At 39.2% G+C, this 15,115-nt stretch overlaps 1 protein-coding gene across 1 annotated transcript in view; it reads right to left on the minus strand.

Annotated features, from left to right (window-relative positions):
* Positions 1-15,115, minus strand: part of LSAMP (limbic system associated membrane protein) — a 284,128-nt gene that overhangs the window by 669 nt on the left and 268,344 nt on the right. The window contains exon 8 of the mRNA XM_024764389.1: positions 5,489-5,521. Within this exon, the coding sequence (XP_024620157.1) occupies positions 5,489-5,521 (33 nt within the window). The remainder of the gene's footprint in view (positions 1-5,488; positions 5,522-15,115) is intronic.

Genomic DNA, 15,115 nt, shown 5'->3' on the forward strand with positions numbered 1-15,115 from the left:
GGGGAAGCAGTAATTATTTATTTGTTAATGGGGAGGGGAATTGTTTCAAAGTAACATTTATGCCTGGGTGGCACCTTAGCTGCAAGGCAGAAAGTAAGTCAACTCATCGTGGAATCTTAAGCAGCAGCGGGGGGTCATCTGGTTCAAAGTCTTCATCTGACACTTTAAAAATAAAAACTAAAGACAGTAACAACAAAAACAAAAAAAGCCTAGCAAGGCAGGTCCAAACCAGAAGCAGAACTGAGGCTTGAACTTGCCCAGAATTCATCCTGGAGGGACTGTCTGTGGGTTTCCCAGTGCCACCTGAGTTTTCCCAATGTGGACACCATTTGGAGGATGTGGGTGTAGGAATGGAGAGGAAAGTGGGGAAGGGATTTGTGTGCTGACACAAAGAGAATTGAGGCAGTAAATGTAGGTCCAAAGAGCCTGTCTCCTATGCTTTGCCTGTTGCATTTTCTCCTTTTATATAGTTCTGTTCATTTAGATTCATTACAAGAGAAAAATAGTAGTATTTTTCACACGAAAGACTTTTGAATTTAAGACTGTATGCTTACCAGAGGTAAACCCACGCACATATGGTCACCTTATCTTTGATAAAGGAGGCAAGAATATACAATGGAGAAAAGACATCCTCTTCAATAAGTGGTGCTGGGAAAACTGAACAGCTACAGGTAAAAGAATGAAATTAGAACACTCCCTAATACTATACACAAAAATAAACTCAAAATGGATTAAAGACCTAAATGTAAGGCCAGAACAGACACTATAAAACTCTTAGAGGAAAACACAGGCAGAACACTCTATGACATAAATCACAGCAAGATCCTTTTTGACCCACCTCCTAGAGAAATATTAAACCTATGATGGTTTGCAAATGCAATGGAAGCATTCTCTGGTATGTAAACGTTTCCAAAATTGTCTACAAACATACCAGATCAGATGTAAAATAACACGGAAAATGTTGAACTCAAAAATGTTTTCTTATCTATGTTTTATGTGAATAATAATAGGAACAACAACAACCAAATACAACCAAGGAACAATTATGTAGCAGTTCTTACAAGTACTGTTATAAATGCTTTACAGATACAAGCACACAAGCATGTTATGAGGCAGGTACTCTAGTGAACCCTGTTTTACAGTGAGATAAGGGAGGCACAGAGAGGTTAAATCCATCGCACGAGTTCACACAGCTAGTAAGCAGAGGAGCTGGGGATCCCCCAGGTGGCTGGCTCCAGAGACTTTGCCTGTCACCACTGTTCAGTGAGGTTACACAGTGAAGGGGTGCTGGTGAGTCCCTTGTCAGACATTCGGCAAATAAAATCTGGGTTTGTTTAAAATAGTAGCCCAGAACAATGAAAACAACAGGAAGGCATCCATTATCTTTGAAAAAATGATTTTCATTAGAAGATTTTTTTACTAGAATGCCTTCTTGAGAATATTAAAAATATCCCCTAATATAAAAATATGAATATATACAAAGTTTGAACAGCATAGTTCCAGGATAAAATGAGTGTTATTATGTGTTGAGCTACGGAAACACAGAATAAACAATGTAAATATTCAATCGATTTAATTTTTCTGAATGGCTGTAGGATCATATTAATAAAAGGCACTGTAGCTACCTTCAGGTTCACACTTTTCGTGAGGAATTAAGGTTCAGGAAGATTTTACATCCTGCACAAAGCTGATTAGTAATTGTTGACCAGGCCCTAGTGTTCTTAGTCTTAACTCAGTGTTCTTCCTAATTCATCTCCTCCCCACCCCATTCTTTCTGGCCTTTGGGGACCTTTCAGCTCCTTTAACGGTATCTCCCCAGGGCTTCTGGCGTGAGGGCAATGTGTTTCCCTATCATTTTAATTCCTCTTTAGACTTTAGATGTCATGAGCTCTGTGGCACATTTGTTTGGATTAGTGTGTCAGTGACGCTTCCAAAACAAAGTCTACACACAAGTTGAGGCCATACGGGGTTAAGCAAGAATGATTTTTGTTTTGCCCTAGGGATAGTACGGAAACAGAAAGTTTTCAGAAAGACTCAATTCTGCCTATTTTCTTAATCTCATTTTTAGTGCTGGGACAGGCTAGATTATCTTTCAGACATCTTGGAATTGAGTGGTACCTGGGGGAGTCTGAAAAGTCTAGTGTTACCATTTTATTTGAAGGGTAGTAAATATTTGAAAAAACAAAAATGTGCCATCATTGAAAAATATGATATATGCGTATATGAACCTAGATAAATATTTCATATATAACGCTCTTGCTAATGTATGTACACACATATATATGCAGATACCAAGAGAAGTATATTTGTTATATGCATACTCATATATACACATATGATATACACACGTTATAGGTCTTTTAATACACATAGTTGAGAATTCACTGTTACTTTCACATGCTATTCTATGTTATACATAGGGAATCCCAGTACAACTGTGCTAATAATCTTTAATTTTATCGCTAATAAAATTATTATTACATATTTGAAATGTATTTTGTGGATCTGTTAAAGATATTTTCATCTCTATCAATTACTATTTATTAAGCGCTCTCATATAGCTATTTGATGTGCTTATATGACTTCCTCTTTTCGTAACTGGTTTTGAGAAAAAATAAATAGGCTTGAAAAAGTACAAGGGTAAATGGGTGATAGTTGTGGAATCAACACAAATGTGTGTGCAATTACAGACATGTATATGACTGCATAGGAGACTGTTTCAGTTAATGGCTATTTCAGGGAAGGGTAATCAGCGAAATCATTAATTATGTTTTAGTTCATAGTTATGAAATTTCTGCTTATTTGTGGAAATGCAAATAATAAATCTTATTTCCCACGCCAGATGGCCACACTCAGCAAGTGCTTTTATATACTGACAGATATAATGAAAGCAAGAGTCTGCAAACATAAATTAGCCTTAAGAATAGATGCGCAAATAGAACCACAATTCAAAAATTGCTACATGTTTTTCATGTAACAGACAAAAATCATATCTTGGTATTTAGCCACATCCTATATGTGTATATGTGTTTATCTAGTAAACATTCAATAAGCAGCAGCATTATCATTATTGTTATTAACTCTAAAAGTCTGGATAACAGAAAGGCATGAAATACCTGAATCAAAGGCATTGGTTTGTGAACTGGATCAAGGCTTTTAATGTTTGACCTGAAGGTGTGAAATTTAGCTGCCGCAGGATTGGGAATCTTGAGTCAACACACCAGGTCAAGGTTCTCAGCCTCAGGACAGGATGATAGGTGAGACTCTGCATCAGGGTCGAAGCCGGACCACACTTTGCCATGACAATGCTTATCAAAGGGAATTTGTGATTAAGGGCAAAATTGATAAAACATCCTGAAACTTCGAGATCTGAGAATTTGGGGGGCAAGTCTTTACCCTACAAATCTGATGCAGGATGCTAAACCAACTGAGATGTCTTTCAGTAAAATCTCGAGGAAAGGACAAGGTGATTTTTCAGCACCTGCTTTAGAGAGCGTGTGCTTGGAGATACTTTGTGATTCAATGTGGCCAACATTTCTGTTGCTTCTCCTGAATACTTTGAGCTTTTTTCCAGGATTTGGGACCAGATTTATTCAAAATAATCATTAATCACACCCTCAGTGATCACTGGGCATTCCTTCCAGCCACTATGGTATCCAGGTCATTTATAATTTTATTCCTGTACATAGTTCAGCCATACAAGAAAAGAAGAAGGGCCAGATGAGTTTAAGTTTGAATTCTTCTTAGAATTACTAAGGATTGACTGACTAAAAAGAAAACAAAAATATAAACGGTATACAAAACAATTGTTAAGCAAAGGAGAAAAATAATCTCCTAAATGTCTCAGTATCTAGATGCCCAGACTGAGGCCACCCCCCAGTGTCCTGGGAGCCATGTTTAAAGGGAAAAAGACTGACTTTGGCGCCACCTGCTGTCCACTCTCCGCCAGTACAGCTTTCTCTGCGTGAATGAATCCACTGGAGATGACAGCCTATAATTTCCAGGCTGGAGCAGATTGGAAGAGGGGATATATTAATATTTTCTTTGACCCGTGTGTCTTAGAATTAAATTTGGGTTCCTTCTCCATAATTCTTTATTCATTAGCTCCTCTTTCTATAAAGTGAGTCTTGGGTAAGGCTGAAGTATTCTCACAGTGAAGTGGGATTATCATATTTTTTCCATCAAAACAGCATCAAATATTTTGACTTCAAAAATTTTGAAATTTTAGGCCATTACTTAGAATTTCTTTGAATGACACGAGGAATTTTTCTCGTTGGTCTTTGAAAAAAAAAATCGTATGCCCTATTTTCCCCTCCACACCAAAACTCTGTGGTATCACTAAGTTCTACTAACACCAGCTACTTAAGATTCAAATGTAATTGATAATCATGGCATTGGAGAGGGAAGAAGGGCTGAAGAGAATGGTAGTTTATACTTCTTGCCCCAAATAATCTTGGTCCTATGTACATATTTTTGGTCACCTCTTCCCTGCTGCGTTCTGTGAGGACTTGCTAGCACTGGTCATAAACAAGGTGCTGGACCTTTCCTGGGTGTAACCAACAAAGTGTCCACAATCTCTGAGCTTCTTCACTGGTAGGCTCTAAGTACCACAAGAACAGGTTCTCACTATTGAGAATGATCTTGGTAGTCTCATCCCCTTTGAAACTCAGAGAAGAAGACATCTTCATAGGAGACAATTACCAATCCAGGTGGGTGGCCATGAAGATTTACGGAGGGTGGTGTCTGCCAAACCTATTTTTCCATGACTCTGGTCTGGGGACAGACACTGTTAGGGATTTCTGTTGGTTTTGTGAAGATGACACCTCAGAATTGGCAAATTGTTTGAATCTTAGGGTCCATATCCTGAAGCTCTGAACTGATTGCACTGTCTTTGTAGGGGAAAGTATACAACTTATATGCCACATGGCTGATGAAGTTATGTGGGGCAGCTGGAGGGTACAAAATCCTGGGATATCCCAGCAGCCTGGGTATAGTGTAGCAGGGTGACGGTATATGAAGACCTGGGAGAACGCTCAGGCAGGAGGGGATATTAAATGCTCAAGTGCTTCATTTTAGGAGACCCTGTTCTATCTCCTTTAGCAATATTATCTACTTGAACAGCCAACAAGGGATGGTAAAGTAGACTCTCTGGCTCTTCTGAGAGCCCTGTCATTGGGCATTTCCCAAAGTGCAGCTCTGCAAGAATTAACCATGGGCACTTAAGGAAGGTGGGAGGGGGAATAACTTGCTCAGTTCCAGAGATTTAAAAATGAATAGCTGTCAAAAGCAATATTGGGGTCATGGGTTGGATCAGGGGCTGTTTTTTTGCAAGTGAGAAAGTTCGCAATTTGGGAAAAACAGTAGCAGATGTGTTATGGAAATTATTATCGCAGATTATTGAAATGAACTAAAGTGTATAAGGCCCCGATGTATTGCTGTAGAATCTTAATTTTAACATACAGAAGGTAATCAGAAATAAGAACCATACCTTTTTGCTTGAAGTGTACGGTGGTGCCAATTTCTAAAAAGGAAACATTTAGCAAAACAAAAACAGGTAAAAAGTTCTGTATCAATTGAGAATAAGCACAAAGGTAGTCTGGTACTCTCCACTGAAAGGAGCATGAGAGGAAGGGTGGGAAGAACACTCTCAGAGGAAAATATATGGGTAGAGATGGAAAGAAAGGCACACGGAAAGAGACTGTTTTGTTGGAACAAATGTGCAGTTGGAGGTGGCAAAAACAATTTGCAACTACAAATACTTGATGTAACATGTGATGTGTGCAGACAAGTACAAGAACTCTGCATGTAAAAGGACACTTGACTGCAATTTAGGGGAATGGTAGGATGTATCTGGCTCCCGACTGCATTCTACCATATTGATCCTGGTTTGCTTTCCTCAAGCCAACTGCCTTTCTTCCTTTTCTTCTAATACACTCAATCCATTCCAACTTTCAAACCTTTGCACTTGCTGTTTCATCTGCTTGGAGTGTTCCTCCCCAGGCCTCCGCCTGGCCTACTCAGTCACTTCATTCAGGTTTCTGCTGAAATGTCAACAACTCAGGAAGGATTTCTCTCATCACCTTCTCAAAAATGGTATCCTCTGTTACTTCCTATTATTTTACCCTGATTTACTAATATTAAGAGCACCGATCACTACTTGGCATCATGTCATACACTTACTTATTTGCTTGTTCAGAGTTTATCTCCTCTGTTAGAACATATGTACCATGAAGGCAGCGACAGTGCATGTCTTGTCAACCATTGTATCCCTGGGGCCTCGATAAGAGCCTGGCATGCAGCAGGTACTCAATAAATATTTGTCGAGTGTATAAATCAATCTCAGGGTTGGAAGAGCTGCTATAGGTCAAATACTTGCCTTCCCTTTTAAGTATCCTTATCAATTAAACCACAGTACTTAGATCTTCAGGAGTAAATATGGAACATTTCCATAGGATACTTTGAATCTCAGGACCAGCTGAATGACTGCTCAGATATAGGAGCCCAAACCATGGCTGTTGGATAGGGATTTTCTTCTCTTTGAAGATCAGCATGTAGCCCTGCATCCCTGAATGGTGTGCTTTCACTAAGTGACTTGGACTCTCAAGCCAAAGAGACGATTTTGATTTGGACATCCAGTCTCCTCACTGTCCTGCTTGAAACTTGTTTATGCTTTCTTATGGCTTCCGGGATAAAGGCTAACATCCCTAGCATGACGTCCATGGCTCTGCCCTTTCACCCCTCCAGCCTCATTAATGTTTATCATCTCTGCATTCCAGCCCACAAGCCGTCTTGATGCTCCATGGTACCATGTTTTCTCTGCTGTGGGGCCTATGGCTTAATGACATCTCTGCTAGGAATCCCACTCGTCATTCAGTTACAAATTCCACAGAGATGTCTTCCTTTGACTCCTTGGTAAAATTATGTCCCTTTGTTATAAGCTCTGTTCTCCTTCATAACACTCATCTCAGTTTTAATTTCAAATGCATTTGTCTGAGGTTTTGATTAATGCTTATCTTCACTAGTGAACTTTGAGTTCCATGGAAGCAGAGGCTGAGTCTGTTACTGTTCCCTGTTTAGCACAGCAAATGCATGACGGCACTCTGAGTGCAAAACGGGCCAAAACAGAACGGGCAGAATCACTGAAGTGTGAGAAAAATAAAGGTATGCCAGGCATCCTCCTAACAGAGGATCTGAGACTCTGTTAAGACAACAGAGAATCTGAGTAGCTGAACTCTTTATTCTCTGATTTAGCACAAAGGGGTCAGATCTTCAGAATCAGGTCTGCAAAGTTTCTGAGGTTCAGAGCAATCTACTAAGCCTCTCCCTCCCCGATTTTCCATTTGCCCGTCCAAAGGAGACCACAACGAGAAGCTCTCAAACAGCACGGTGTTTTCTAGCATTCTTATGATGCCAACAAGAAGGGCACAATTATCCTAGTGTCTGAAGTCTTGAAAATGTTTGGCTACAATTCAGCGTTAGCAAAACTAGTATCAGCTGGACTGTGTGTGCATCTAAGGACAGTTTCTCTAAACTGGTCAGGTGTGGAGTGGGGGCTGGTGGGGAGCCCCGTGTGAATGTTCTTTTATACCATGAGTGCCGGTGCACTTCCGAAGACACTCAAGGCCATCAGCACCTGCCCTTCTATCCCTGAAGAGTTAGTCCATTACTTGTAGCAGGATGGAAGTCCATTCAGAAGCTTGGAGCAAGATTTCTGCTCCTCTCCTAGCAGAAGCCAGCAACTGATGTCTCTCTCACCTTAGAAGTGAAGCAAGATTCTCTCAAGATATAAAACGCCAGTCTCCACCTGTTGACCACACTGATCATCGGACCACTAACGTTCCAACTGTATATTAAACACGCTGACACCTGTTTTCTTTCATAACACCTGATCTCACCACTTTTCTTTGAAATCAGCATATCACCTTAAAACGTGTGGAAAAGGCACTGTAGAGAATTGCTTATCGTGATATGAGGAAACTGAGGCCCAGAGAGGCTGATCAGTTCTCCAAGGTCACACAAACAGCAAGAGGCAGAGCTGAGACTGAAGTTCAGGGCTCCCGGTTCTCCAGCCAGAACTCTGAACATTATTCACTATACCCCTCTAGAATTTTTATGACAGCAAAGCTGAGTAAGCATAGCCTATATAACTCCAGGGTTATCTATCACTGGGACATTTAAATGACTCAATATCAACTGGGGAAAGTTTGGTTCTGCTCTGTGCAAAGTACAACTTCTTTCTTTGGTCAAGCCTTTTGGTTTATCATTTTTCAGAATTTAGAAGGACCTCTCAAGGTCACAAAGTGATGCTCTTCACCCAAAGGGGCTTAGATCCGTGATGGAATCATCTTCATGTAAAGAACACTTGTTTTTCCCTGCTCCATTCCGGGCCTCATGGAATAATTCCAAGCAATTGTTCAGGAACCTGGGCAAGCAGGGAAACCAATAGTTCTGCTTAAGCTATAAATTATCACTTCATTTCTCTTTGCCTCAGTTTCATCAACTGTAAAATAAGTTTAATCAAATGCTTCTTATACATTTATTCTATCGGTTAAATTAATTATCATACTATGCTTAGAATGCTGCCAGACACATAGTAAATGCTCAATAAATAAGAGTTGTTGTTGTCAGGTTTATGGTAAAAATCCCTTCTAGGAAAGATTGTCAGTTAAAGTTTGGCAGAAAAAGAGAACAACAGATCTTAAAAGTAAGCCATAGCAATACAGTCTCAAAAAATTTTTCTTTTTAAAAATCTGCAACACTATGGATGAACAAAACAAGATACTGCTAGCACACTGAAGTGATAGGGACGCAGGCTGATTAGGTAGCAGTTTGGTCAGGAGAAAACTAGCAATGGGTTAACCAGTCACTGGCACAGGCTTGGGCAAAAGTTTATATGTCCTAAATGGATTTCTTAGGAAACAGACACTCCCCTACTAATCAATTAAAAAGAGTTCAACAAAATAATTTAAAAACATTGCTCAAATACTACACTCTATGAAGAAAATGTCACAAAAATTCAGATAAAAATATATACTTGTTTAAAATATCTTTTAAAAAAAACTAGCTTACCGGTTAAATTTTAGGAAGTCTTACCTATTGCAATAAATGAACTAGTTTGTGAAATACTAATGATCTTAACACTTGGAATTCCATTTGCACTTAGAAAAAGGGAACAGAGTGCTTATTTTGTACCATTATTTCCTACTCATCCTCTTCTGTTGGAATAGAACATTCTCTTTTGAGGAGCAAAATCCCGGACTTTTTTGAGCGGGGCTCTTTGAAAACTTGGTTGTATGCTGCCATCTTGTGGTAATACTAAGACATGTTCCTTTGCGCCGTCTAAAGTAAATCACCTTTGTCCACGAGGTGGCAGTAGTGAGAAAGAAATTTTTTTTTTTTTTCCAGAGCAGGCATGAAATGTTATTTGCAAAAAGGAGTCTCCTATTATAGGCAAGAAAAAAAATTGTTTTGGTCCCTAACAACTGAAAATTATTCTTTATTTTCCAACGTGAAGGCAATCTCAGGTTCTTGAGTAAAATTGCCTTGCCAGGGATACCAATTCTGTAGGGATTCCCTGGACATACCTATTAGAATATACCTGAAACCTACCATTTTTATGCCTCTCGAAGACTTCTCAACACACGTCGATCTTGCTTTAGCAGATACACTTAAAAAGTAAGCATGGCAGTGCCAGTCTAAATAGTAAAATAAAAAGATAAATCTACTGCAGCAATACAATGGACAAAATTTTGGGGGGGTTCTAGTACAGAGGCAGTTCTAGACTTCTGCGGAAGCATTATTGTCATATGCTTAGACCTCAGCTCCTGATGAAGGCATACAAGGAGGCGATGGGAAAAAAAAATTTAATACTAGAAAAAGCAAGTGCCTTGACAAATTTATTTATGCTAATCTGTCTTTGACTTTTGACTTTCAGATTCTTTACAACCAGCCGTGTTATACAAACGTGCAGCATCAGAAAGAGCTGACTGGGCTTTTCTCATTGGCATAAACAATGTCTTCCTTGTTCACTACTGTAGCCTCAGCTCACTATTTCTCTAGCACAGAGTATGTGTTCAATAGATTTGCTGAATAAGTGTCTGAGTACATAAATGAATAAATGAATGAGTGACTGAGTGAATGAATGAATCAATCAATACCTTAAGAGCTGCCCTCCCTAAGATTCTAGGTAGGGGGAAATTTTATTCTCTGAAACCACTATGCCTTAACACAAAGGCAAAATTATTGTTGGGAATTCACAGTCATTTAAAGAACCATATGGGGCTGGGAGGTCCTTTCATTAGTCCCCAAATCCCTGGCAGGTAGAAAATTTTCTGGAGGGCTAAGCTTTATTTAAGAACTCATGAAATTTAAACCTTAGAAAATAAAAACCCAAGATGTTCTTTTGTTCAAAGGCCAGAAGATTTAGTCTTTCCTCTCATCTGCCATTATGTGGTATAATTAGGTCTCTCTCTCTCTCTCTCTCTCTCTCTCTCTCTCTCTCTCTCTCTCTCTCTCTCTCTCTGTAATTAGAGTGAGTGTTGTGAAGGTGAGGGATGCTTCACTGGAAGCTGGAGTTTACAGTTTGGTAACTCCCTTAGTACCTGAGGAAATTTCCATATCTATATTTATGAGCTGTTTTGGCATTTTGCCTTCATTGAATTTTATCTGGGAGAGGAGGTGAGGGTACAACGAATCCATGAGAAGAAGAATAGATTTTCAGTACTTTGACTCTTAACAACTTATCTCTAATCCTATGCTTATAAGCATTCATTCTAATTCACAGGTAGGATATGTAGAATTTAGCGGTTTATACTGTTCGTGCAGTTGTTCTAATTCCAGGGTATTTACTTGAATGTAAACGGCTCACTCTTCAATACACCACAGCCATTGGAGCAAGGAGAAATTCTCTGTTGCATATGGCACAACTCTTTCTATGAAGCCAATCTTCTGATATGTCCCAGGTTTTGAAAATGACATGTTAGAGGACTTAAAATAACTAATCGCACTTTTTTTCTGGGCCAGAATGAATAAGAGTGTATGTTCAGGGGAGACGGAGGGTCCAAATTCAACACAGATTTTATCCTTCAGTTGCCTGGGAAAAGTAAGAGAGGGACAGAGTTAAAATCATTAAGAAATTTAATGAAATTAATGTATAAGAATATTCGACGTGATGCTTCTTCTTCCCTCACTGATGCTGAGGACCTGAAGCATGACATTTGTTAAGTGTCCTCCATGAGAATTTATGATTTTTTGTGCTCTTTTTTTTTTTGTCAAGGTTTTGAAAAGTAAAACCTTTTTTTATTATAGTAGCTTAAAAGGGGGACATCTTTATTAATTCAATTTTCAAAGCCACACTCTGAAAGTTGTCAATTTCTTTCTCAATGGTTTCTCTGCTCTACCTGGAGGCTTTAGGGGTTAGCACTTCTACTTACAAGTATTATTATTATTTTCCTTTTTACATAGGAAAAAGATATGCCTATGATTTCTATTTGGATTGTTAGAGTTTTAATTTTTCTCTTTTACTGTATTCACGTTTTATAAACCCTAATGCCTAGTATTTCTAGAGTAATGTTCTCTGAGAAGCACAGTAATCATTCCGCGTCTAGTTCAGGGGAAAAGCCAAAATACAGAAATGGTCCTAAGAGTCAACATTTAAGATTATTCCTGTTTTCTTAGTTATTTCATAGGTTGATCATTATCCTGACTACTAGGGGAATACATCAAACTGGCTGGGAAAACTAAAAAGTCTTAACATGTCGTCAATATTTGAGAAAGGAAGTTGGCCTCCCCCTTAGCTAGATTTGGGTCAGAAAGGAATCCTACACTTGACTTTCAAATGCTCCTAGGGGTTTTTCCTCTTAGAGTTGACTGCGACCAGGGATGAACTTCAGATGTTTGATGCTGTTTTGGAGTGAGTCAGAGATATGAATGATTTACCAAGTTTTTTGCCACCTTAGACATATGGTGAGAGCTCCGTGGTGAATGAATGAGTAAATCCAAATCAAAACTAATGCTGACATAATTTCTCATTATATGGTAAAATAATTGAGACTCATTCCTTATTCTCATCAATTAGTGAACCAACCCTCTACTAACTAAACATTCGATACTAAAGAGAATTGGAGAAAAAATTTTTACAATAAGAGGTCATTTCATTCAAAAAAGACAAATTTGTATTAATACCCCAATTTAGACAGAGAGCGTAGGAGGACCCACATCTGAAAGGAGGACTCTTACTGGAAATCCTGGAGGTGACGCAAGGGAAATCTCTTGTAAAACGAGTCAGGTTTGACTTAGGACCTGGAAGAGTTGAGAGAGCGCTTGTGCCTGCGGAGAGAGCACTGGCTTGGGGGCAGGAACACTGCTCCTGGACCTGCCTCTTCTGTGACCCTGAGCAAGCCCCAGGAACAGGCCCAGCCTCAGAGAGGGCAGAAAAAGGAGAATGGGTTAGGTGTTTTAACCTGAACATTTCATAGTACACTGACAGCTCCAACATTCAGACGAAACATTTGTTTATATCATTATTAATGGTGCTATCTCTGGGGAGAGAGATTATATATAATCTTTATTTTCTTCTTTATAGTTTCATATATTTTCATATTCTTCCATAATGAGAATACATAACATTTATTATCAGAACGGAAAACTATTTATAAAAACAAATGAATGCATTTTTTTCAAAAAACCTCTAAATCTGGGGAAAAGAAAGTAATCAATTTCTGATTCTTTATCTTTGGGTTGACATCATTACAAAGAGAATGAATGTTTTCCTCCACTTTTTAGTTGGCTGGTATACAGTAAAACTAAAGAGAAGCTAAGATAGGTGAGGTCTGACTTCGATAAGGAACATCGTCTTTACAGCATGAAGTGACAATGCAATGAGAAATGTAATATATGGGTCTATGAGGTCCTTCTGACTGCACGCTTGAAGTAATTGCCCTGTAGAGTGAGTAGAGATGCACGAATTAACTTTAACTGCTACGGGCTCTGCTCAGTTGTGATATGGATGGTTCCAGAGAGTACAGACTCACTAAGCACTCCTGACATAAAGAGAGGGTTTCATTAAGTCTCTTACAGCAAAGTCAGCCTTCTCAAATCCTGCAGATTTCTTATTTAGCCTGAGAGGTTTAATTTTTAATAATCAGTGAATTAAAATGTTAGAGAATGCCCAATGGGCTAAGTTTAATAAAGGAGTTTCCCTGGGCCACTCCACCTGAAAATATGCATAAGATAGAAAAACTCCAGAAGCAAATTTGTTTGAATCAGCTATCAGTAAGGTATTAGGGCCAGACATGAACCTTCTGTCTTAAAGAAGAAACACGTGCTTCTGCCCTTGTGCCTGGAACACGCCCATTGCACCTGTGGGTAAAATCTTGGCCTTTGCCCCTCGATGGAATTAAAGAACAGTCATCTCATTTCATAAAGAGCTATCTCCCAGCCCCGAATCTACTTATTGTTGGGGCAAAGTAGATTATATTTTCCGTGTTTAAAAATATACATTTTATGTATATTTGAAGCCTTTTGTGCCTTCATGTATTTAACTTGCTAAAAAAGATTTAAAAAGTACAGGTTTGGGTCGGTCTCTAGAGATTTTCCTCCTGTCTGGTTTTCTTTCTCTCTACTTCTATGCTCTAAATTGTGAATTGCAGATCCGTTTTAGAATACATTTTAAATTTAAATTCTAAGGGATTCAAGATGGTCTTTAATCCATGTAAGATGTGTTTTCATTTTGCAAGTTTCAAAATCAAAAACATTCAAATACCATGAAACAAGGTAACTAGCCTATGGCATTTGAATGCAGAGATAACAAGTGAATTTGTGAGATTTCCTGGGATGTTAAGGCTCTTGGAAATAAGGGATTATTTATTGGAAATAAGGGAAGATAAGGGATTAAAAAAAAGGTGGTATGCTCAGAGTTACCCTTGGGACTGCATCTGCGGCACTGACCGCCGCAGGGCAGAACTTGGTGAAGGCGGTTCTCGGTTCTGCCCTGGGCCCTTCGCAGTGACTGTATTACTTGGAGCGCCAGGACGCCTCAGTGATTTATCTGTCATTCCTGCTGCGTCACCGACTCCAAACATAGCATCATCGCCAGGTTCTAGAGCAGCTGCTGGAAAACGCAAATGGCTCCATACGACCTGACCGTTCCTACAACTAAAATAAAAACCTACTATCAAACCTCCTTGTTGAGAGGCTGAAAGTTTTCTCTAGATGTTCTGCTAGATAATAGGCTCTCAGCATCCTCCAGGAAACTCACCTCTATAACACCACCTACCATACAGTATACGCTATCCGTGCATATCTGTGCAATCAGGCGGACAGGTGCTGTTTCTTGTCTTAAATGTGTAACGGGTAGAAATGCCCATCTCCTCTCTTTTAACTCCACTGGTTTATCACTTTTCTTTTAAACAGGCCAGACGCAAACAAGGAAAAGTAGGAAACTATTAGGGAAAAATGTATTTTTTTTTCAGATTTTAAAAATTCATTAGACCATATTGTTCAGCTCTCTCTGGACTCTAGATCTCTGCATTCCTGGGATGTTCTGCTCTTCTCTCCCTTCTCTCCTTTCTGCCTTAATTTTGAACTTCACTTTCACCTGGAAGCCCCTCTGACCAGTCCAGGTTAGCTAAGGTGCCCCTGTTCTGTGCTCCCCATATACCACACAGGTTTCCTCAACAAAGCAAAGTTTCCTGTGATTGCTTAATTCATCATCTACTGCCCCGTCTGGTCTGTAAGCTCTATTAGCACTGAGGCCATGTCTGGCTTGCTCTCCACAGTGTTTCCCAAGATCCAGCTGAGAGCTTGGCACATAAAAAGTACTAGGATAGTACTTTTTTTTTTTTTTTTTGAGGGAATGAACAGTGTAATCAAAATATCGTGTATTGTTAAATAAACTTCATTTGGGCCAGAAACTAGTGTGCACTGCCCATTGAGAATGAAGTTAATTTCTTGTGTTCCTCATGGTTAGAAACCAGAGGAAAAGAAAACATGGACTCTAAAAGGAACTTGACAAAGCAAAAGCAAGTGGAGAGTACATCTAAATGCAGAACAAGTGACACTATTCATTTAATGACAGAACGGGAGGGCTGATCCTTCGGGAAGACCAACCTCCAAT

Source organism: Neophocaena asiaeorientalis, unplaced genomic scaffold (genome assembly GCF_003031525.2).
Source record: "Neophocaena asiaeorientalis asiaeorientalis breed wild unplaced genomic scaffold, Neophocaena_asiaeorientalis_V1.1 scaffold393, whole genome shotgun sequence".
NCBI lineage: Eukaryota > Metazoa > Chordata > Mammalia > Artiodactyla > Phocoenidae > Neophocaena > Neophocaena asiaeorientalis.